This window comes from Triticum urartu, chromosome 3A (genome assembly GCF_056163025.1).
Source record: "Triticum urartu cultivar PI428250 chromosome 3A, HENAU_Tu73, whole genome shotgun sequence".
NCBI lineage: Eukaryota > Viridiplantae > Streptophyta > Magnoliopsida > Poales > Poaceae > Triticum > Triticum urartu.
Window position 1 is genome coordinate 655,373,626 of NC_141875.1, and position 25,274 is coordinate 655,398,899.

The 25,274-nt window shown below is 47.3% G+C and overlaps 2 protein-coding genes across 2 annotated transcripts in view; both read right to left on the reverse strand.

Annotated features, from left to right (window-relative positions):
• The window catches only part of LOC125545783 (MADS-box transcription factor 51), a 41,350-nt gene extending 21,126 nt beyond the window's left edge, over positions 1-20,224 (reverse strand). Inside the window, exon 1 of the mRNA XM_048709818.2 lies at positions 19,874-20,224. Coding sequence (XP_048565775.1) covers positions 19,874-20,058 — 185 coding nt within the window. The 5' untranslated portion in view covers positions 20,059-20,224. The remainder of the gene's footprint in view (positions 1-19,873) is intronic.
• Positions 109-19,867, reverse strand: LOC147981125 (uncharacterized). Its single transcript, XM_087513819.1, has one exon. It carries the CDS (start codon positions 17,248-17,250, stop codon positions 16,480-16,482), a length of 771 nt encoding a protein of 256 aa, XP_087369945.1. The 5' UTR covers positions 17,251-19,867; the 3' UTR covers positions 109-16,479.
• Positions 20,225-25,274: the final 5,050 nt, after the last annotated feature.

Genomic DNA, 25,274 nt, shown 5'->3' on the forward strand with positions numbered 1-25,274 from the left:
GCACCATCACCACCATAGAAAGCAAAGTTCTTGTAAATCCAGTTGTTGTAGCTATTCCCACTTGAGAGAATATTTATCGAGGTAGAATTTCCTATGACACCTTTTAAAACCAAGTCAGGCCGAGAAATGCAAATGAACCATCAAACTTTAGAAATAGAAAATACCATAGAAATCACCAAGCAGCAATCACATCATGACATGGTATTATAATACACTCTTTGCCCAAGACATTACTTTTCAATAAAATCCAACAAAGTTTGTGAAAAAGACTCCAAAGTGACATTCTATAAAATAATAAGTTACTAAAGGTCAAATAGTTACTGATATATTTCCTTAATCTCAATTCATAATGTAAAGTTTACTTGATACAAATTATGTACTAAATTTGCAACTCTTTCTTTCAAGTATTTAATAGAACAATTCTAAATTTTTATGTATTTTTTTGCGGGTGAAATTTGTATGTATGAGCATGCACAATTTTATTAAAAAAATATTCATCTCACATGAACCAAAACATTTTGCAATATATATTATAATGTATGACAAAAACATTTAATTATCATAGCATCATCTATGCATTTGTTCAAATGGCAAGCGCAAAACTTATAACACCTAGTACATAGAAATAGTACCCCTAGTGCAAACTTCTTATACGTAAACACCGTTTTATTGAGCTTAGGTGGATCTAATTGGATGATAGTAATGATATATGTACCACCTTGCATGTCTATACAATATCTATGATAAGATGCGACATCATCCTATCGTTATTAATTACGCGATACGTAGACACTTTTAATATAGAGGTAAAGTGACAACGCCAAAGGTGAAGCATCATCAACTTTCCTCATCGGTTATGCCTACATAGAGACAAAAATGTTGTAAAAGCCAAAACATAGTGCCAAAGGTAGGGCACAAAGAGAGACCTTGTCTTGACACACTATAGCTAGCTCATGCCTTTTTCTAATGCTAAATATTCCCCATAGACTAAATTTTCTTGCGATGAGTAATTGGCATAATTGTGTTTGATAGATCTATTATTATTTATTTATTATTATTATTATCAACTTTTGGAATTGGTGCAAGGAGAATTTTAAGCTGGGAGCATATGCTCATGTGAAAGCTTAATGCATATGGGTTACATTCTTGAAGGAGATTAAAATGATTAGCTAAGGTTATGACTATGAACTCATATAGCAATGTCGTTAGCTTCTTGGGTAATCATATGATGGAGTTATTGTATTTTAACAAAATGGGTTACACAAGCATGCACTAATTAATTGCATGAAGTGCTTGATTAATGATGTTAATGTATTCATACTATCGCTTTTTTGTTGGAAATGTTGTATGTATAAGGATATACTAGTTGGCATGCTTGTTATGACGGGATGCTGGATCAAACAACAATTGGTGTTGACTTTGTGGATACTGAAGTTGGAACTTATGTCTACTCACCTGACATACCTAACTTTTCTTTGCGATTGATTATAAAATTTGTAGCATTGCATAACATATGTCTGTGGTAAACTTGAGTGTTATGTGGATGATATGTTAGAATATGCCATAGAGACAATCATAGAGATGATTACATTTCATTGTATCCATGATTTATTAAATGTTGCTTGCATAACATCATTTGTATAGATTGGAAAATATGTGTCTTGTTTGTAATACTCTATGCTTAAATGATTGTTCTAAATTAGTCCCTAGTCAAAATTCATGTGAAGATACATATTAGCATTAGACTAGCACATGTATTGTTTGATGACCCTCCTTCGCGGTCATGGACATAGAGATGTCGAACCAATAATATGAACACATGTTAGGGAACATGGGGTTGGAAAAGCCCAACTTGATACAATGGGAGTGCTTTCTAGTTGTCTCTTTCAGTGAGTACGCTATGCCCTTAGACCTGATATTGTAGCATGTACTTGTGATGTTTAGTGACTTACTTAGAGACTAAAACACTAATCCATAACTGAGTAGTTATAGAGGTTGCTTTTCTTGTTTGTCACATAGCATGTTGTGAGGCATGGTCAATCAAGATGAGATTTTTTGCTGTCTACAATGAGAGAGATAGCTGGCCCCTCGAGTCAATGAATTCCAAAATTCACGGTCGTGCTACTTAAGATTAAAATGCTAACCTAGTAATGGATTTTTAGTCACATGATCAAGAAAGAGCGGTCGAGCCCGAGCTTGACCAATATCGGGAGATAAAGGGAGTAGCAACTACGAAACATTGTGAAGGTTTGTTCGATATGATCTTTATGTGCGATTTTGGGAGTTTGTGCGGTTTTGGGAGTTGGCACACCGTGATAGGAGCATTAGATCATGTCCAAACATGCACGAATAGGGTCGCACACTTAAGGGTTGGAGCCTTACTTGGATTAGGATCTGAATTAGATTGGAAATTGAGTCTTTATGGGCCTCCAATGTAGAAGTCCATTATGGGGACATCTACATAAGGAGAAGGGGCAAATGTTTTAGAGTTAGCCAAATCTTGACTTTTTGAAACCAAGCTGCCACTTCTCGAACGCCAGAAGTCACCAGAGGCATTCCTCCCTGAATGTGTAGATGCCTTGGAGGTGTTGCAAATCTGACACTTGGACGAACCTTACGAGGAAACTGCGAGAAGAAGATACTAAGTCGAGTACACCGCATCGACACGTTACATGGACTCTACTTACGATACGGGCTAGCGCGTCTAGTGGTAAATTCGTGATCTATAATTACATCTTGTTCGGTTTGCGCAGTGGCATGTTTGGTACGAGATTATGCAGGCTACCCCGTTTTCCTACAATGGTCTTATAGAGTCAATGTTGTTAAGTTTTGGATTTGGGTATATAACACTATTTGTATTGGCCGATGTAGTAAATTATACATGATGTCCGTGGATGGATTAGAGGTCCGGTATCCGTGATACTAAATTATGTTTGTGACTCTATATAGTCGCACTAGTTGGATTGGCCATCGATGTAAACTACGAAACGTAAATTCAATTAGTGCACATGAAGATCGACATGTTTGGTCGAATCTGAACAAGATCAGACTAGCTTATGGATTTGTCAGCAATGTATAGTGATCATGTGATTGGGCTCTAAGTTGATTCCCAAGGGTCTTAGTTGGTTTTAAACAACATAGCTAGTTGCATGCAAAGTCAATTGAATGGTCGAATCAAACAATAATCGATATATGATGAAATAAATAAATATGATTCACCAAGTGAAGATAGGCATGGTCGATGGGATTTGTCATTTTCTTTGAGGTTTTGAGCGTTACCACCCACAATGTGCTTTGCCTCGTCAAACCCCGCCAATCGACAATCAGCGGTTAGGATGCCGCAAGGGAGGGCACTACCCCTTCAACCTTTGCAAGGACTAATGCCCCTCTGAACACCTTTTGAAAGCACCCTTTATACCATAGGACATTCTAAAGAGTTGTGGATTCACTTAATACAATATAATGCGATTCTATCTATAACTTGTTTTTGCAGGATTATTGTGTATAGTATAGCCCATTATATATGTGATGCGTGTATGTAATTTTCCATGGCCTATGAGTCATGAGTATGTGACCCAGACTGGAGCCAATGAGCTATCATTAATTGTATTAACGACCTGCGTGTCGGCTTGTAATGATTCCATAATGCTATGTAATTTATTACTAACTGGTAGGAGAAACAAATTATATTAATAGTTGGTGGCACATTGTAGATGGACCATGAAGATGGAGATCATCATGGATAACAGAACCATGGCGATGGAGATCACCATAAGGGTGCCATACTATATATCACAATCATGTGGATGTGGTGGATTTTATTCTTGTTATTTTACTCCTATGCACCCTCACATAGTATCAAGTAAAACTCATGCCCTCCCAATTAAAAGTTACGTTGCACATCTCCTCTAAATTAATGGTGGGTCTACAAATGTAGGGTGCCATTAACTTTCCTTGATTAGATGTGTTCATGTTGAAATACACCCATAGCATTTGTTAACTTGACAAGGTCATCATAATAGTTAAGGACGTTGAGACATTAAGGTTGGCGTTGAGGCATAGAGATGCCACCTAGTAAAACGAGTCATATAGGGATATGATTAGCAAGGTGTTTCTTACCAATTCAATTGTCTTTTAGTAGTGGCGCAAAAGGTCACCAGTAGACTAGTTAATTGTAGGTCTTGAGTTACTCTATCAATAGAGGAATATTGATTTTAGTGGGAGTACATTCAATTAAATTTTCTTAACACCATTGACTATTTGATGGATTTATGTCTGTCAATGATTAATACGTCGACATCTTACAATCGACTGTAGGTCGTGGAAGACAGTAGGGAGAAAGGTGGTGCCGAAGGGATCTCATCTACGATGAAGGTGGCATGGTGGTTTTACCCAGGTTCAAGCCTCCAGATGGATAAAAGTCCTACATCTTGCCTACTAAGCTTTATTGATCAATGAGGGGATTAAAATGATGTATATCTACTTTACGAAAAACTAGATTACATGCAAGTTTCTCCTGGAGTATGATGATCTTTGATGAAGGGACACTCGCCCCCTTTATAGGTTACGGGCGATGGTAATAGCTGTCATTGAGGGATACGATAAGATAATGTGATCCCGCTGTTATAGGGAGTGTATCTCTCATAACTGCCAAAATCTCTAGCTTAGTGCACACATCCTTATCCCTTTGAAGTGTCAGCTCGGTCACAACGAGGTGCAAGACATTGGAATCTTCAGACACCCTTTTGGTTACTTGGTACGCAGGCCATTGAGGCATCCTACTTAGACTAGGTACATGTAGTCAACGAGTAACCCCACCAGTACATGAAATGAATCTATTGTTATGCTTAGTGGATGCGGTGGGGAAAGTATTTTCCACTCCCACTTGCGGAATCTTCCCGTTTGGCTCGACAGAGTGGGAGCCTCAATCTATGTAGTTCCCTTCACCCTTTGTGGTTCAACACGTACCCCCAATCATAATTTTGCTCCAATATTAAGACCAATGTATGGAGACGATATTTGAGGTTGGAAAACGAAGAGTTCTTCACCAAGGAACGGTGTTCATTCAAACTGCTTCCGTTTGCTAGCGCGAATTTTGGGTAGTGGCCTTGGTGTATTTCGATCTAAACCATCACCGGTGCAGGGAGGGCTATAAGAAACCACGAGAGGTTGCTTGCCGAGACTCTTTTCCCTTAGGTTTATCCACCCCCTTTTCTCCTCGCCCCTCTGCCAGAGTGGTAAGTGGCCCATGGACAATGTCGACTCTTGAGCAAGAGGTAGCTACATGAGTTGGTGGACGGTCACCTCCTGAAGGAGCAGAAGGCCATACACTAGTGCTCTACCCTTAGGGAGCCTTCTACTCAGAATAACCCTGACAAATTGGTCATATTTGAAAGATTCTGCCAGTTGGGCCTTTTGATCCCGCCATATGCCTTCATGGGTATCTTGGCCTGGTAACAAATCAAGCTTACCCACCTCAGCCCATTGTCCTTGGCGCTGCTCGCCTTTTTCATGCACCTTTGTAAAGCTTGACTTAGGGTAAGGCCAAACCTCGACATGTGGCGGTACTTCTTCCAGCTCCAGAAGGCCGAAAAAATCATCGCAGATAGGGTGTCTGACACCGCATCATTCCATGTTTGCATGGAGCAACATAGAGATTACATCACCAGACGTTGCCCCCCACTGCCAAATTAGTGGTCAATGTCATTTTATTGTCGGGGCGAATTCAGGGAGGCTCCTTGACCGAGATTCCCGAGTAGAGTTCCAGGCCTACCTCCCTAGGGCAGCTATGTTCTATCGCCCCACTATTGCTAGTAAAGATCTTCATGCCAAGGATGTAACCCGAGACTTCTTGGGGCGCCACATTTTCCTTCGATGTTTGAGGTCTTAAGCTTCATGCACTAGCCAATGCAACTAGGCAACCACATATACACTTCAACACCCTCTCACGTGTGACACGGGAAGTCGACATGTGGATAGACTCACATGTATGGCCCATGAGGCCTATACATGGACACAAAGGGGGCAACAACAATTTTTGGATAAACTACGAAAGCCAGGACTTGAACTAAAGACCTTAGGCTCTGATACCAGGTTAAGCTTTTTGCACTAACCAACACAACCAAAAGTCCGAACTAATGAAAAGGGTTAGAAAATCCACATATACACTTCAACATGAGGATTGCGTAGTTCTCCGATGAAGAAGTGATATCCATTATGATTGATAAGGTTTTACTTGCCTCAACCAAGCGTCATCATACCGAGTGATCCACTTTTAGTCGACCCTTCACTACAGCAAGTTGTACGCACATCTGATCATTCAGATAAGCGTGGAGTTCCCTCCATGTTTGGCCCGATGGCTGGAGCATATCGGGCGCACAACTGCCACCACTTGGCACTGGCCGAAACCAAGGAGAAATTTCTCACTGGGAGCTTAGGGGTTCTGAGGCTAGAAACCCCTAACTCGGAAATGAGGAAGAGGAGGGATGAGCCTAACCCCACGAAGCTCCCTCTGAAGCACCCTTGCAGTGGTAGAAAAGGGATAATCCAACTAACGGTGATCCCCCTTTTTGGGTTAATGCTCTTTCACTGGTGGACTTCGGTCTTATTTTTCCTATGGAGCCCTGGTTCCAGTGGATAGCATTTTGGAGGCGATGACATTGTGATCCCTCCCACAATCCAACGGTGACCCGATCAATAAGGTCTGACTCGGATAGCTGGGAGGCTCATCAAGGCTAGATGAGGACGAGCTCCGGTTATAGGATTTACATGCGGGTCTTCCCACCAAGGTGGATGATACAAATGGCTTGCCATCCTTACCATGTGCTAGGGTGATACTTTTCTTGGCTAGTTAAACATTAACCTCCTCGTATGTACAACTGTCTCTGTTGGGGTCTCGCAAGTCAAGGCGAGATGGGGCCGACCTAAGGGGTGTCAGATTTGAAGGCCAAGTAGCTTTTCTGAGAGCAAGATAATGTTTGGCTTGGCTCGCACACCCAACTCATGGAGCGTCGATTGGCCATTGTGTGGTAAAAAGCGTCGCGTTGCGTTGGTCCAGGAGGCACATTAGGAAAGGGAAAACATTGGTACGGTAGAGATTGTCTTTTCCCCTAAGAGGTCCTTGGTGGCGACTGACCTGTCACTACGGTCCGTGTATGAAGACTATGGCAACTTCTTGTCTCGAGCGGGGTTGCAAATGATGCCCCGAGGGACCTTAATGACATTGGGAATCCATGATAGATTTACGACTCTTGTGTTGCCTTCATGTGCGAGATGGTGACACGGGAAGTGAGTTTGGGAAACAAGAAAGCAGTCGCTGAAGTTTTGTCCTACATCACCGACAGCTTCCTTGTGGTTAATCCATCAACGATATGGGACCTTTCCTAAGGGTTTTGAGTAATTGCTACTTCCTTTGTGGGGAGACTTGACCCCTGACAACCATGGAGGATGTTCCGGCCTCTGGGCGGCTCAAGTTTATAGGCTCTTCACCTATAACACCAAACATACATCACAAAAACTAGGGGAAACAACACCAAATTTCCTCTGCTTTCTAAGTCTTGAGTTGACCGTTGACACCTTTCTAGCTCTAGGACGCTTAGCTTAAAGGTGGAGTCCTTTTAGGGTTGACGGTTGCTTGTTGATTTTTAGATTTATGAACACGTTGCAATGTCCAAGTCGACTCCTAGGTCGCAACAGGGCTCTCATATCTGCTTGTTATACTTAGTTTGGTCTTTACAATGAGCTTCCATGCAATACATCTTACCGTGTCACTATTGGATACCTAGGGATACCACTTTTCTAAGTGAAGGCAACAACGAGGAATAATGGTAGGGTACCACAAGGACTTTCTATTCCTTCCTGAATCCCAAGCAATGGTGAGGCCACAACAACCTTAATGTTTGCAAAAAAGCTTATCATGGCAATGCCCTAAGCAATTTTACAAAGGCTAAAGCAGGTCTGGATTTAATGGGAAGTGCAAAGATCATGACTAGGATACTTGGGTGTTTTGTCCAATGGACCAAATCTGAGGAAATGGAGACGAAGGGCTAACAGTGGAGGTTCAAGAAGTCCCTTGTGACGCGAATTCCCCTTTGCCATATGGATTCCCTATGAACCTAGTTACGCACGAGGCAGTTCATCATGGTTCTCCTGTCGAGGAAAGATGTCCTTGTGTTAAGACAAGTGTCGTTGCAAGTGTTGAAGTGTGGATTACCTAACCCTTTCCATCAGTTCAGACTTTATGTTGCATTAGCTATTGCATGAAGCTTACCATGGTATCAGAGCCGTAGGTCTCAAGTTCGAGTCCTGGCTTTCATAATTTATTGAAAAATTTGATGTTCCCCCCTTTGTGTCCATGTAAAGGGCTCTTGAGCCATACCTCTGAGTATATTCACGTGTTGACTTCCCGCGTCACATGTGAGAGGGGGTGTTGAAGTGTATATGTGGATTTCCTAGCCATTTCCATCAGTTCAAACTTTTGGTTGCGTTGATAGTGCATGAAGCTTAACAAGTACTAGGGTGGGATGAGGTGCATTCCATAAGAGGGGCAGGTGAGAACTTTTTTTGGCTGGCGGGGCCTAAGGTCTTACATCACGTGAATTGTTAAGGGGGGATGATGTCTAATGCCTTAGTTTTCCTAAGGGTGCTCCCACTTTTATTACCTCTACCCTAAGGTCTTCAAGTCTTCTTTTTCATCAAAGTCGACTCGGGCTCAAGTTTGGGTGTTGGGGTGATTCCCCAAGGTCCGCCTGAGTCGACATTGAGACACACCACCCATTCTTCAAGTATATTGCCATCCTTGGTCGCCACACCAAGGTTCTTATGGCAACAACCGGCAGCCTCCATGCATCCCTAGAGCATGATGGCCCCCTTCGGCATAGGAATCTTGCGACGAGCGTGCGCATAGTTTGACATGACAATTAATTTCAGTAGTGTCAGCCATCAAAGTATGGCCTTGAATGTTGTCTTGTAGTCCATACCCTCAAAGAAATGGACAAGGTAACATGTCTAATAGTCTGGGCAGAAGATCTGCAGACTTACATGGAAGAATTGCCTAATTGACTTGATTGACGTCCTTGGGATTTACAGATCGTCACATGCTTAAGTGATGAAGATGCTAAGTAAACTCCCTATGTCTACGAGCACCAGGGTGACGCTCTAGTTAGCGAGCACTGGGGTGAGAAACTAAAGGGAAACACCCGAGCTGAGTTAAGTCCCAGGCTGTCCTCTTGGTCGAAGGTGATGGTGGTGTCCGACCATTAGTAGCTGCTTTTGGGATGGGGATGATGGCCAACAGTTGCCTTTCGACAACCTTGTACAACTTTCTAAACATGTCGAACATGGAGTTACCAAATATATGGTCCAGAATGCATTCTAGGAAGGGGTCAGTGCCACCAGTTCATGTGAACTTTTTCTCTACCGAGTGGTCATTGTGGTGTGATCCCAACCTAGACGAGCCCAAGCGCTTTCCGATGATGAGTTTATGGCCTCTTTGGCATCCACGTCCTTCCATGCCCACTTGAGGAAGGAATTCATCGATTATGGCCTAGCCTTGGTTAGGTTGGCATTGTAGGCGGTGGAAGCTAACCACCCCTCTGAATCCGTAGATAAACGAGTAATCAAGAATCCATGGGATAGTATGGCGGGTGCTGAAAAAACATTGGATGAAGTCCCACAGTGGATCCTCATCTCCATGTTGGACATATGACATAGTTTGTTCCACGAGTAGATTTATCATCGAGGGAGGTGCGTCAACTAATCTCTAACGGTCCCCTTAAGGATTGCCACAAAGGTATTTTGACATCACCACCACCAGCTGCTTCAATAATTGTGGTGTAAGTCTTAAGAAACTCTTTTATGATTGGTAGTTCCATCGAAACGCTTGACGGTGTAGACGCAGAAACCCTTCGTCTGTAGGACAACCCAAAGTTCTTCCGTCGGGGCTAGGCATCCGTGAATTTTCCACCTTAGTGATCGACCACGCCTCAAGGAGTCTGAACTGCTAGAGCTTCCCATAGAGCGATGAGAGGATGATGACATGCAAAGCCTCCCACACGAATATTCGAGATAGGTGAAGGGACTCACATGAGCTCCTCTGTGTGTTGGCTTAGGGGGTGTAACAGGTGACCTCATGGCGATCGCGTGTTCCCAACTTAGCTTTCAACGAATAGATGAATGGACATGCTTGTTTGTTCCTCACTAGAGAGCGAGAACTCGACCTTCAAACATGTCACAAACAAAACATCACTTGGTGAATTTTGGCATGTGAATCTACCTCCTGGCTTTTTCCTTTTTGAATGCATTGACTTTATTGGATTTTATTTGGATATTGGGTGAATGACTTGGTAATTTGGCAAGCTCTCTCCATGGAACCATGAACTTTTCTCAGACCATTTTGATCTCAAGCAAATTATTAGGGTGTATCTTTAAACCCTAATGCCACCATATTAAAACCATGATTCCATTTCTGACCATTACAAAGAAAACTTCTTTTCCTTTGCTCCTATGATTCTCCAATCACTAGCATAGCCTATATGATATATAGAAAGCCCACTCCCACAAAAATATTGATGTCATTTTGCAATATTTCTCATTATTAAATATCCCTTTCATGTCCATTATCGCTTCCTAAATTTAAAGTATATTTCTATGCCTTAAAAAATTATTAGGCCAACTCCAGCGCGCGACCCCATCCTGTCCGGGTGCGTCCGTTTCGAGCAAAACGGACATACTAGACGGCCCAGCGTGCGGACACAAATGGACTTTTGTCCGTTTTCTGTCCGTTTTCGACCCATCCCTAGCCCAAGTTTGGGCCGACTTTGAGGTGAAACGGACAGCGCGCGGACGGGCAGGACGCGTGCGCTTGTCCTCCCCTGGCCCGCCCGTCGGTGGCACAAGCCTCCCCTTTTCTATCCACTCCCCATTCCCCCTCCGCCGAGCGCTCCAGCCGCACCCCCGCCACTCTTGTCCCTCGCTGCCGCCGCTGCTGCCATTGTCGTTTGTGCAGCTCGGACGCGCGCTCGCCCAGCCCCCTTTCCCTCGACACCCCCGAGCTACCCAATCACGGCCACCTGATTTGCACACTCGGTGGTCGGATTTGGAGCGGATCCGGCCGGGCTTGAGCTCACCCTGCCATGGGAGGCCGCGTCGTGCCATGGACTGGTCGGGCACCGGGTCGGAAGGCCCCGACAAGGCTGCAAGGCTGCATGCAGGTACTGACTCCGCCTCTAGCCGCTCGGATCTACACTGCGGCGGTTTGTCGACAGATACACGAACGGCCATCGGCCGGGCTCGTTGCTAGCCCAAAAGCTCGTCAGCGCACCGTTGCCACTCATTAAGTGCGACGACTGCCCAAAGAAGGTCTTGCGCCGCGTGTCTACAACGCCACAACATCCCGAATGAGTGTTCATCAAGTAGTCAACCGATGGGGCATGTGCTACTTAGCTTCAGTTGTGCTCTCGGATTTGACTAGTTGTGCTAATTTGAATTTTTATTGTGTAGAATGGATGCAACTTTTGGTATTGGGAAGAAGAGTACATCGATATCTTGATAGAGCTCAATTTAGTAGATGTTCATGCACTTTTAGCTAGAATAGAGGCTAGACATGAGACTAAATGCGAGGAAGCAACGTCTACTTCTTTAGACTCGAAGAAGAAAGAAGCACGCAAGATCGAGCCTCCGCAGATCAACAATGAATGCATCGAGAAGGCACCAATCCAACTTAAGGGAGCAGTTATGGAAGTTGGTTATCTTCTAAAATGTCTTCTTGTGGTTCTTGTTTTCTTTGGTCTTGCTTTTCTAGTCAAAATTTGGTGATGTAGTTCCATGTATCAAGAATCAATGATGAAAATAAAAGATATGTGCTTGAAAAGAAAAATGTATGCGGACGGGATGCGGCCGAAATGCGACCATGTGTTGGGCGCACGGTCGGCATATCCCAGGAAAGGCCCGGACACGACCCCATTGCCCTACCCAAACAGACAGAATCCGGGCAAAATGGACGTTTGTTTGGGGTCGTGTGCTGGAGTTGGCCTTAAACATTATGGACATGATCTTTATCCCCACATTGTCATCTAGTAAAATTCTCAACTTCATTTGAGCTGGGAAAATATCGTTTTTCCTATTTTTGTAAACGCCTATTTGATAACCCTTCCAAAGCAACTACCCTTCCTATTGCTTGGAAAATTTTGAGATTATCCTTGGACCCTATCGTAGTCATATGATGCCTAGATCCACCAAGCATGACCCGACCTTGCTTTAATTTTGAGCAGAGCATCCAAAAATTCCTCTCCGGCCTAATTAGCACCTTGTGAAGGAAGTGCCTTTGCCTATGATGCCTTTGGCCTAAGATTTTTACACAATGATAACCTTCCCAAATGGTTCACCTGAGAGGAAGATTGGATCCAAGACTAGGCAAGCGTATGATTTTCCTATGAATATTTTCTTTGACTCTTACAATTGGGTTCTTTTCCCGATTGGATTACTCTGACACACTCTTTTTGACCAATGAGGCAGACATGTTGCGACTAAGTTTGGAAACAAAGAGAGAGTCTTATTGATCCAATCGGCTTACTTGAACTTTTTAGATAAGAAAGAAAGAAAGACAAGTGAAGGATTTGCACCCACTGGGTTGAACATTGGAGGTAACACCGGCAACAACTTTAGTGCAAATTAACATCAAGTGAACTGCAATCGGATCAAAGGGGAAAATCCTCGAGCGAGGTGTGGCATCCGAGTATGGTGTAGCCCCTGAATGCGGCTTGAATCGACGGATGGAGTAGCCCTCGAGTGCGGCATAATCTCGAGTCCCAAGTGAAGAACACTACTTTGATTTTCTTTTGCATGAATACCAAAAAACACTTAGTTGAAATAATTCGGAGACAATAAATACAAAACTTAACGTTTTATTCATCAAGACAGACTAGGCACAAGTTTGTGAAACAAAAATTATGTACAACTTAAGTAAAGAAACGGCAGAGGAGATCAACATTCCACACCCTTGGTTCTCCAGTCTTCCTATTAAGGTGATACGATCGGTAAGCACCATTCTTCAACACCTTGGAGATGATGGATGGCCCTTCCCATAGAGGGGCTACCTTCTGTTCCATTTGAGGATCCAATCGGAGGACGAGATCACCTTCACTTAATGCACGCCCATGCACCTGCTGCCTGTGATATCGACATAGGTTATGCTGGTAGACATGGATTGGACAAGGGCTAGCTCGCGTTCCTCCTCGGGGATATCGAGGCCATCCTATTGCGCTACTTTAGCTTCCGGTTCATTATAAAATTTCACCTAGGGTGAATCATGAATAAGATAACTCGTCATATCTGCTTCGCTCCGTAGAGCATGCAAAACGAAGTTACTTTGGTGGAACGATTGGGAGTAGTTCTTAGGCCCCATAAAACATATGGTAATTCTATGACCCAAGCGCCTACTCAATGTTCCAAGTCTCTCAACAATCGTGGCTTCAAGCCTTTGAGTATCATTCCACTGGATCAGTTCAACTTTTCCATTAGTCTGCGGGTGCGCTATTGAAGCAAAGTCAACCCGAGTGCCTTGGGACCAACAAAATTCTTTAAATTCATCTGAGTCAAAATTAATACATCATTTTTTTATGATGTTGTGAGGTATACCGAGGCAATAAATCATCTCTTTCATAAACTTGATGGATGTCTTGGATTCCAGTTTCTTGATAGGCATAGCTTCAATCCACTTGGTAAATTTGTTGACTGCCACCAATAAATGACTAAAGCCACCTTATGCCATTCTCAGCGGCCCAGTCATGTCTAGATACCAAACTGCAAACGACCAAGTAAGCCAAATGGTCTTCAGCTCGGAAGCTAGCTTATGAGGCTTGTTGGTGTGAAACTGGCAATCTGTGCACTTCTCCACTATGTCTTGAGCATCAACATGAGCAGTTAACCTGAAGAAACCAGCTCGGTATGCTTTTGTTACCAAGGCCCGAGAGGGCGCGTCGTGATCTCATGTACCCGAGTAGATTTCTTCCAGGATTTGTCTTGCTTCTTCTAGGGGACACAACGCTGATGCACTCATGTAACACTTTCTTTATATAGTTCACCATTCATAACAGTATAAGCCTTGGAGCGACGCACAATCTGCGGTACATAATGCAACTCTAGCCCTTCAATTTTTTTCTCAAGCTTCCTGACTGCAGTGCAATATGTTGCCATTGAGGGGCTACGAACATCCCAATCTTTCATCACCTGGTTAACAACTAGGTCTAAGTCCCCATAAACCAGCAAACGGTCGATACTAAGTGAAATAGCCATGCGTCGACCATACATCAAAGCTTCATACTCGGCCTCGTTGTTTGAGGGTGTAAACGGACTTTGGGGCACGCAACTGAGTTTATTGCCTTTTCGGGAAATCAAAACCACTTCAACCCCCATGCCAGCTAACATCTTGGAACCATCGAAAAAACATGATCCCTTGATCCGACTGGATTTGGGCGAGTGGGTGCTGGGCTTCATTCCAGCCGGCAGCGAAATTTGCAAGGGCTAGATTTAATTGCTTTCTTAGCTTCAAATTTGATGTCGTGAGGCAACAATTCTATGGCCCACTTCGTCACTCAGACTGTCGCATCCCGGTTGTTTAAGATTTCTGACAATGGTGCATCGCTTACGATTGTGATCGAGTGCTCTTGGAAGTAATGAACCAACTTCTTTGCAGCAAGGAAAACACCATATACAAGCTTCTGATAATGCAGGTACACTGCTTGGAAGGGGTTAAAAAACTTCATAGTAACGGGCCTTTGAACTTTCAGAGCATTTCCTTCCTCTTCATGCTTGACTGTAAGCACGATGCTAACTACCTGATTGGTTGCTGCAATGTATAAGAGCAGAGGCTCTTTTTCACTCGACACGGCTAATACTGGTCTAGTGTACAATAACTTCTTCAAATCTTTGAAAGTTGCCTGAGCTTCATCTGTCCAATTGAATTTATCAAATTTCTTCATCAGTCGATACAGAGGCAAAGCTCTCTCATCGAGTCTGGAAATGAACCAACTGAGGGCCGCGAGACAACTAACCAACTTCTAGAAGTCATGAATCTTTACCTTGCGTTTGTCTCGCGAGTATGCACTATAGTGAGGATGAAGCCAAGCTATTTCTTCGTCAACTGACTTGCATTAATCTTCGGAGAAATGACGCGGGTATTCCTGACGGGTTTAGCCTTCATATCCAAATGAAGCTTGTGCTGAGAAAGTTTCTTTTGAATACCAAGCATGTCAGAAGGTTGTCATGCGAAGATGTCCCAGTTCTCATAGAGGAACTGGATGAGCTCGTCTTCCTATCTCTTATCTATGCCCTTCGCCACATTTACGGTCTTGGTTGCGTCAGTCGGATGAACTTGCAACTTCTGGGTATCATGGGAGACTGAAAGGCGGCCTCTGACATTGGCTTCTTGGTAGATAAGTCACTAGGATCGGCTAATTTCTATATTCATCGAGTTCTACCTCTGCCATCTACTCATCCACAATGACAAAAACCGCGCTGCATGCAATTTTCAGCTCTCTTCCTATCCCCAATGATGGTTATAACTCTGTTCGAACCAGGCATCTTTAATTGAGATAAACATAGCATGGCTTGGCCATGAACCTCGCATACGCTGGCTGACCAAGAATCACAAGATGGACACATTGGAAATCCACCACTTCAAAAATCATAATTTCTTTCCGAAAGTTTTGGGGTTGCCAAACACCACTTCCAGGGAAATTTGTCCGAGTGATTGGGCCTCCTTTCCTGGGATGACACACGAACTCACATCTGACTAACGCTGACAAATGAATGCCCATCTGCTGCAAGGTGCTAGTGTATATGATATTCTGGCGGTTGCTGCCGTCCATGAGGACGTTTATCAGTTGATACCCATTAACAAGTGGACTGAAAATCAATGCCTGTCGACCCGAAGTCGGGACATGAGCTGGATGATCCGACTAGTCAAATATAATGGCGTTTTCGACCAGTTCAAGTACTTGGGTAGTGCTGGCTTAACTGCATTGACCTCTCCCGTTTGACGCACTTGAGCACCCGCTTGCACTCGGATCTGCAAAGATCAAGAGTACACCATGCTCTCTTGGAAATCCACCTACTAGAGCTACGTCATCGTCATCCTCCTCCTTTTCTTTGCTCTCCGATGGCATTAACTTGTTAGACAACATTTTAATCAGCACCAGCACTGCTGAGTGGTGTGCTTGGGAAGAACAAGGTTTCCTTCTGCATCCTTAGTGACACGAATCTGACATGGTTTGTCCAATATTTCTTCGTCTGAATCTTCCTTCTTACTAGGCACCCACTCTTTCTTTTGACCCTTGCCCTTGTTCTGATTAGTAAAGGCAACAAACTCAATGCTTGCACTTATTATTGTTATGATTATTGTTGTCATTACCACGATTCTGGCTCGAGTGGTTGTTGTTGTCACTAGCTCATCCTTTATTATTGTTGTCATTATTATTGTTGTCACTCTTCTCGACCAAATTGGGCGCACACAGCATCCGCAAATGGCCCCCAATCGCGAAAATGCAAGTGTGCCTTGCTCGACTGTAACCAAGACAGGGCTCCATCGATGAAGTACATCGTGGCACAGCTAACCCAAGTATCCGGACTCAAAGTGCACACACGAAAATAAGCCTCGCACTTAAGCTGCCAAGCTCTAGGCCCATCACCATCGAACAATGGAAAATCAAAACGAGGTGGTGGTGGAAACCGATGATACCCAAAACTCCTGTCTGCCATGAATGAACTCTCTCCGATGTGGAGCTGAGAATCGAGCGTACCCGTGACCGGAGGTGCCCTAGGGGTTTGTTCCCTCGGTGACATCCCCCGGTGATCTGAAGTCCTGCCGTGGCCAGTAGGCCCGTGGCCGTCGCCACCGCGAACCAAAAGGTGGTCGCTGGGTCGGGGAAGGCGCGCGTCCGCCACTTGTGGAAGCAGGGAAGGCAGGTCGGCGGTTGCTGGAAGGAGAGGAGGCAAATCCGCGAGGCGGACCGGCTGCACCAGATCCTTCTCCCGTGCCGGTGCCGGGTCTTGCGCCAGCGTGGGGGCCGGCCGCATCTCCTTGAGTTTCTGCCGCAATTCGCCCACCTCGGCGCGCAGATCGCCCACCGATCGCTCAATTGCCGGTCTCCACCCTTGGAGTTCGAGAACCACCGGGTGGATCTCGCTGATCTGAGCTGACATAGCGCTGATGGCCGCCGTCAGATCCGCCGGAGCTTTGTTGGTTTCCTCCATGGTTGTTGCCTTGCCGTGGCGAGTCTGGATAATGGAGGGAAATTGGCCTGCCAGTGTTTGGTGGTGGGTGGGAAAGGCTGCTGATACCAAATGTTACGCTCTCGATCTAAGGTTCAGGATAATTCCTCGATTACAGACTGAATTTCCGGATACAAGCTAGGGTTCTAGGGAAGAAGGAAGGGGAATTGGGGGTAGAAGGAAGCCAGCCGCCGCCTGTGTCTTGTTCCAGCCTGCCTCCCTCTCCACGCTCGCAGGTACATAACCCTCTCGATCAGCGAGTGACCCAGCTATGGGCCGGGTACCGCTCACTCCCCTTGCGAGCCCGCGTCGGTCGGCCATGGGCCTCAATCTCAGCCTGGGCCTTGGTCGTAGAAGTAGCAGCGCCTGGTGTAGCTGATGTAGTAGGAGGGGCCATAACATGATGGCTATAAATGACATGGCAATTACTTATAGCCATCAGCTGGCTATATTATTAACCATGCTCTAATTGCTGCAAGGAATCTATATATCCTCGCCTTCGGGTCATTTGAGGGGCTTGTAAGTGGCAAAATATCAAGTACATGCTTGGTCGCTTCCCTTCGGGTTCTCCATGAGATCAGAGGCCGACATGCGCATTAATAGCTATGCTTGCATGTTTATGATAACCTACGAATTATCAGTTATGATGATTATGAATAGTAAGCCAGTTCGCTCTGAACTGAGGCGATATGGCCTGCCGCGTATCAAGAACCTGGCATGTGCAAGTCACTTTTTTGCCTATCACTCCGCTGGATTCAGCATGTCTCTTAGAGCAAGTACAATAAGGTGACATAAGCAGGCTATAATGAATAGAATATTATATCTTTGCTTAGTTGAAGAAGAGAGAGAAAAGAAGCGGGCTCTTGGTTAGTAGCCGACTACAACACGAGACCCAAGACACTTTGTGAGGATATGAGGTGGGCCAACTATTAATAAAGTAGTACACATTTAAAACTTACTATTGTACATGTCGGCTATGAGTTTGGCTCTAGATGACATGGCAACTCCTTGTAGCCGACCGTTGGCTGTATTATTAACCATGCTCTTAGGCTTTCTCTCGCCAGGAGTGGGAGCTGGCGAGCTATGTATAGCTAGCACGGCTCAGTTCGTCAATGCCACCTGGCCCACCACCCTATCCTCTGACGGGCCCACGTGGGTAGCACCGACTAGGTCGCCCAAGATCGTTTGTGGCATGCTTTCCAGCAAGGTATTGCGGTGCCCCCCTATCCCCCTCCCCCCGTCCTATATAAGGGGAGGACCAAGGCCGTGCAAAAGGTTCGCAACTTTGAAGAAGATAGAAGAGTAGTTCATAAATGAGGAGAGGGAGAGAGAGAGAAAGAGAGAAAGAGAGCTCATCATGTAATCCATGATACATAAAAGGAAAAACTCAAGTAGGGCATAGGGTAGTACACCATTTTGGTGGCCTGAACCTGGGTACAAAAAACTTTGTGTCTTGGTTTGAAAACTTTCGGAGTGTTTTAGCCCCTGAACAAACAGAAATGGGGATCCCCACGATATTTGGCATCGACGCATCCAACCTCGACAGGACCATACTATTCATCAAACAATGTTTTTTAATATAGTTTTGCTTTTGTCATTTTTGCCACAAATACCACAAATGTCATTTCTTCATTAAACTTCATACACAAGTATATAGGTTGACTATGTATGTTACAAAAAAAAGTAAATTTATATTGTATCTAGTTTTTCTTTTTGAATTTAATATTCATAAAAAGTGTGTGGAACCATGTTTACCAAATCAGCGTCCAAATTTGTATCACAACTACGGTCTTCAATTAGTGTTTTGAGGGTGCATGCGCATAAGCATCTACCTTATGTTCGGTGTTTCTATCTATTACTCTCTCTGCCCCATAATATAAGATATTTTTGCAAGCTAACATAGCTTGTAAAATTGTCTTATATTGTGGGACGGAGGGAGTAAAAAATAAAATAGTTGTTGTCTGTCTTACTTCAAGTAATGATTTTCAGTTAAACTCAACAGTATAGGCCCGACGTTTAACTTCTGGTGATTCGACTCTAGGCATCTGGCGACCGCGAAATTCGTCTCCTTTCAAGGAGGACGCGCAAACAAAAATCATAATCACCATGCGGGATTGCGGGCGGCATGCGCTGGTTGACCATGCAGGAGCCAACAAAAGGCAACAGGCTCAAGCGTCGTAGGCGGAAGAATACGAACACGCGGTCCACGCCATTGGAGAAGCTTCCCCGGGTCAGTACAAGACCACGCTTTTCTCTCCAACGAAGCAAAAGCAGAACACCTGCCCCTGCTCATGCTCATGCAAGGTGGTGGTACCAATACTAGCAATGCACAGATAAGAAACCAGGATGCTAAGCAGGTCCGTGCAAGGTGGAAAGCCTGCGGGAGATTGTCTCGAGCATCTGGCGTGCGCGCGCAGAGCAGCCGTATGCTGCGCTACTACGAGAGGCTAAGGGGAAAACAGATTGAAATCGGAGCAAATCTACCGAGCGCACGCCGCGGATTCTGTCGGGCGAATTGGAGCACTAGCGTGGCGTAAATGAGTGCAGAGGAGTAAGTAATTTGAGCAGGTAAATAAGAGCGCGGTGGCGAGGGGAGAGCATGCACCTGGAGGAGGCGTACTCGTAGAGCTTCCCGGCGGGGGAGAAGACGAGCAGCGCGACCTCGGCGTCGCAGAGGACCACGAGCTCGAACGCCTTCTTGAAGAGCCCCGCGCGGCGCTTGGAGAATCGCACCTGCCGGCTCGTCCGGTCCTCGATCCGCCGCAGCTCCACACGCCCGCGCCGCGCCATCCCACCAGTCTCCTCTCCTCCGGCCGCCGCTCGTCTCTCGCTCTGTTTTTGTATCTCGGTGGTTGCTAGGGGTAACGGAGTGTGACGGGGCGGTGCGAGGCGGGGAGGGGAACTCTGACTCGGGTCCGCCACCGTGGGGGAGGAGGGGTGAACGGGACGGGTCGCGGGGGTGAGTGACGTGGGGTAAAAATGTGCTTGACGGGTCGCTGTACATCCTGTGCTCCCAAGCAGCTGCATACCCCCACCAATGGGAATCGAGAACGTCGGTATCCCCTGGGGCTTTTTGCTACGCCTACGCGCACACAGTAACATTTTATTCAGTTCCTTCGCGTGGCATGACTGGCTAATTATTTTTCTAATAATATAATATAATGGGATTCCCGACGAATATACACTTGTCCCACTTTTTAATCCACCCACTCATGTGGGTGGTGTGCGTGTCAAGCAGAAAAAGACGCTGCAAGGTGGGTCTAGATCCCTGGGAGATCCAATAGACGATGATTCTCTTATAAAGCTCATCAATCAATGAAATGGAGAGCGCACCGCACCCACCGGACCAGGTAACCTTAGTAAAACTCCCGATTAGGAATGCGGGGGATGAACCTGACCGTTGGCTTTTGAAACAGGGACGCGCGGTACATATCCACTGCTGACTGTTCCCGTCCTCATCCACCCGGCTCCACGCTGTAAAAGAGACAGTGACTCACTGCTTGCAGTTGCAGTGCTCCGAGCCAGGCTGGAGCGTGTGGCCGCGGAGGGCTCCAGCTAGGACGTACGGCGCCTGCCTGCCTGCCCAAATATCTGCACCGATCCTGGTGAGGCCCAATTAGCCGAAAGTAGTTAAAATTCGCGAGGATAAGGATGCCGCGGAGGGCAAGGATTTGTTGTGGCTCGCGTGGTCCACAGCTTTTTCGTTTCTTTCCCTGTTGTCGCTGGGTGCGACTGCGACTGAGGGCATCTCCAGCCGTTGGCCCCTCAGGGGCGCCTAAAATCGCCGCCTGGGGATGAGCCGGCGCAAAAATTGGGCCTGGGGCGAATTAGTCCCCAGCCGCCGGCCCTAGGGCCGCCCCAGGTATGTTTTAAAATAAAAGAAATTCGGCGAAGTTCGGCTTAAACACGATAAAATTCGGTTAAACACGATAAATTTCGACCAAACACGATAAATTTCGGCACATTTCGGCGAAGTTCGTGGATTTTTATTACATAGCACATATACATAAACTAATCTAAAGGAAAAACTGGCTGAAGTCGCCGCCATCGTCGTCGTCGGCCTTCTCCTCCTTGACGCGGGCGCCCCTGCTGGACCCCTGCCCGGCGTCGCCATGGCGGACTGGTGGCGGCGCATCGTCGTCGTCGTCGTCGTTGTCGCAGATGACGACGACTCCGCCTTCGTCGCGGCCGAGTCGACGCTCCACGAAGCAAAGCAGGGCGGCGCGCTGGCGCTCCTTCGCCTTCTCCAGGCGCTCCTTCTTCATCGCTATGGAGTCCCTGCGTGCCCATTCCAGGACCGCGTCGTCGTCGTCGAGCTCCGTCGTCACCGGCGCGGCCGGCTCCTTCTTCACCGGCGCGAGCCCTGGCTCCGTCTTTGGCTTGACGAAGCGCGGAGGAGGAGCCGACGAGTAGGCGCGCCAGCCGCCCTCGTTGATGACGATGCCGGCGCTGCGAGTGCGCCGGCCGAGCGGCGTCTCCGCCGCGGGCTCGGCCTTGATGCCGAGCAGGGCCGGAGAGCCGGAGCAGTGCGATGAAGATCGGGAGGAGGAAGAAGAGGAGGAGGACCCGAACCTCCTTGGCGCCCATGGCCCGGCGCGTCGGTGCTGCGCCGGGGCGGCCGCCCTCGCCGGGTACGCCAACGGCGGGTCGTTGTCGCCCTCGAGGTACGTCAGCACGCCCTCGAGTGTGCGGCCGGGGACGCCCCACCACAGGTGGCGCCCCTCGCTGTTCTGCCGGCCGCCAACCACCGGCGCCGTTGATGGACGCCAAGCGCTGCTGCTGGCGGCGCTCGAAATACGCCGCCCAAGCAGCGTGATTGTCGGCGGCGTACTGGGGGAGGGAGAGTTGGGCGTCGGTGAGGGAGGCGCGCACAACCTCGACTTCCTCGGCAAAGTACTTCGGTTTCGCCACGGCGTCGGGCAACGGGGAAATGAGCACTCCCCCGGCGCTGAGCCTCCACCCCGTCTGCCCGGCGCGCATGTCCGGCGGCGCCGGGATGTTCGCCTGGAACAGGAGCCAGGACTCCTGTTCGCGGAGCGAACGACGGCCGAAGCCGTTGGCCGCCGCCTCATCTCCGGGGTAGCGTTCCGCCATGGCGACGGGCTCGGGAGAGGTAGAGAGATAGAGGGAGGGGTTGGGCGGCGGCGCTCGGGAGAGGTAGGGAGAGGGAGGAGGTGGGCGGCGGCGAGGGACGGGGCTGGTGTGGGCACAGGCGAGTGCAGGCCACCGGCTATATAGCCGCACCGCACCCGTGTGTACGCGTGCGAGGGAGGGGAGGCGTCGGCGCGTCGTCCCGTGACGCGCCGCCCGTGAGGAATTAATGGCAAGGCTGACCGGTGGCAGCCTTGGCATTGATTCCCCGCGGGAACCGAGGCCGTTGGGGGAAGACGAGGCGCCGTGTCGCTGACGCGGCGGGCCCGCGGCTGTTTCGCGCCAAAACAGTTCGCCCCGGCGCCCCCGGGCGCCCCCCAGCGCGCCGGGTTCGGCCTGAGTCCACCGGCGCTGTTTTCGGCCCAGGCCGGCGAAAATCGGGCTCCTGGGAACGCGACTGGGCCGTTTTTTTGGCGCTGGCACGAAAAAATCGCCTGGGGAGGCCTTTCTGGGGATGCGGCTGGAGATGCCCTGAAAGCATGGCGAATTTGCCTTGCTGTGTTTTTTTTACGGGTGCCTTGCTGTGTTGATAGCGAGGCAGGAGAAATTTGCCTGTACTACGTATGGCGACTCAAAATCCTATTCACCGTTGGTTGATCGATCCGTCCCTTCCTCGACCGTTGGATTGCGCGTGAGACTCAGTCATCGTCTTCCTCTTGCCATCCCCTCGCGCCTGCACGTCCTCTCCGAACTCGTGCCTGGCATGAGACTCGCCGTGGTAGCACAAGACTTCAGCAACGCTGTCGCTCTGAATCATATCGTTGACCGGTGTCGTTGCGGCACCGGTTGTGCCCGTTCTTAGCGTGATGCTGCTGACCGTCACCGCACATACCGCCTCGCCCCGCGCTCATAACTCTGTTGTAACATCCCTGGGTAATACCCTAACCAAAATAATTAATTGTTGTTTTATTTTGCAACCATCATGTCCTGATGCATCACTTCACTCCACAATATTTTGAAATAAATGACAAAAGTGTCAAACCTCCAAAACTAAATTGTTTTCCAAATTAATATTCTTAGGGTTTTATTAACAAAAATGTAGGGCGGCGCCCTGACGGTGGGAGACGTGGCATTTGTGGCGGAGTGTGCATCTCAGGTGCGGGCGGACAACTATGGCCACGCGGCTGACTTGGTTGCGGGTGGTTGACAGAGTTAGGGTACAACGGAGGGTTGTGAGGGTCGGAGTACATCACTTGCCCAGTCCTTGTATTGGCTGACAGTGGCGGTGTCCGTTGACATCATATCCTTCCTGAAGGCTCTCGCGCGGCGTTCTCACTCCTTTTGTCATGCTCCGGGTGAAAACTTGATCTACGTGATCGGGCAATGGCTACTATCCGTGGTCGTAACCTTCTGGAAGGCACCGTTTTGGAGTCCTGGCTTCGCTGTTGTCCGTCTCACCTCTCCGTTGTGGATTCTCATGGTGGAGGTCTCCGTCGGCTCCAAACAGTCTTCTTCGCACATCTATAGTTTGCTTGGTAGTCGGTGGTGTGGTTTGTCGATGCCAGGCGCCTTTGTATATTGCCTTGGGTGTGTGTTGTGTGAGGTGGTGGCGTCTGTTTGTATTGATATGCTCGAATGTAATGCTGTGATGGTTGCTTTATAATATAAAGCGAGGGAAGCCTCTTTTCATCATTACGCTGAGCTTGTGCGGTAAATCAATAAGATCACTAAAAAAGTAAAAAAAATGCAGAGGAACACATGTCAGCACATGGAGAGCCCCACCCTACAGCGGGAGGCGTGGCGTTCGTTGGCGAAGTGTGCGTCTCAGGTGCGGGCAGGCATCCATGCCCATGTGGCTGGCTTGGTTGTGTTGGGAAACGAAGTAGACAACAAAAGAATTTCGCACCTACGATCACCAAGATCAATATGAAGATGCCTAACGAGTTGGGATCAACAACCGTTACCAACTCCAGAGTGCAGCGGAAGAAGAAGAGTCGGTGTAGATCGTGCTTGATATGTCTCCAACGTATTTATAATTTTTGATTGTTCCATGCTGTTATATTATCATTCTTGGATATTTTACAATCGTTTTATAGCAACTTTATATCTTTTTTTGGGACTAATCTATTGACATAGTGCCCAGTGCCATTTGCTGTTTTTTACTTCGCAGAAAATCAATACCAAACGAAGTCCAAATGCAACAAAACTTTTTGGAGAATTTTTCTGGGCCAAAAGACACATGATGGGCCAAAGAAGTACTAGAGGGGTGCCCCGAGGGGGCATAACCCACCTGGGTGCGCCTAGGGGCCCAGGTGCGCCCTGGTGGGTTGTGCCCACCTCAGTGGCCTCCCGCACCGCTTCTTTACTCTATAAATACCCAATATTCCAGAAACCCTAGGGGTAGCCCGGTGCATGTAGCTCCCGATTGCGCAGGGTCCGGGGACGGGTCCGACCACTTTGGGTCCTTTGTACGCAGCCTTTCCCTACATTTCTGCAAAGAGGTTGTTTCCAAGACTCGAACCCTTGACCTCATGGTCACAAGGCAGTGGCCTCCCGCACCACCTCATTGCTCTATAAATACCCACAATATTCCAGAAACCCTAGGGAAGTCGACGAAAAACAATTCCAGCCGCCGCAAGTTCCAGAAAGCACAGATCCAATCTTTAGACACCTGTAACGCCCACAATGCGGCTATGTCTCCCACGTGTCGAGGCACGACTTAGAGGCATAACCGCATGGTGGTTTTTGTCGCAAGAGGGGTAATCTTCACACAATCCCATGTACTGAATAAGAAAGGGATAAAGAGTTGGTTTACAATCGCCACTTCACACAAATAACAAGTTAAACATACATCATCCAGAGTACAATCAAGGTCCTACTACGGAACCAAAATAAAAGAAGACAACCCCAAATGC

Bases quoted from the DNA above. Each gene is read 5' to 3' on its own strand.
- LOC147981125 (XM_087513819.1), bottom strand. From the start codon at position 17,250: ATGGAGGAAACCAACAAAGCTCCGGCGGATCTGACGGCGGCCATCAGC.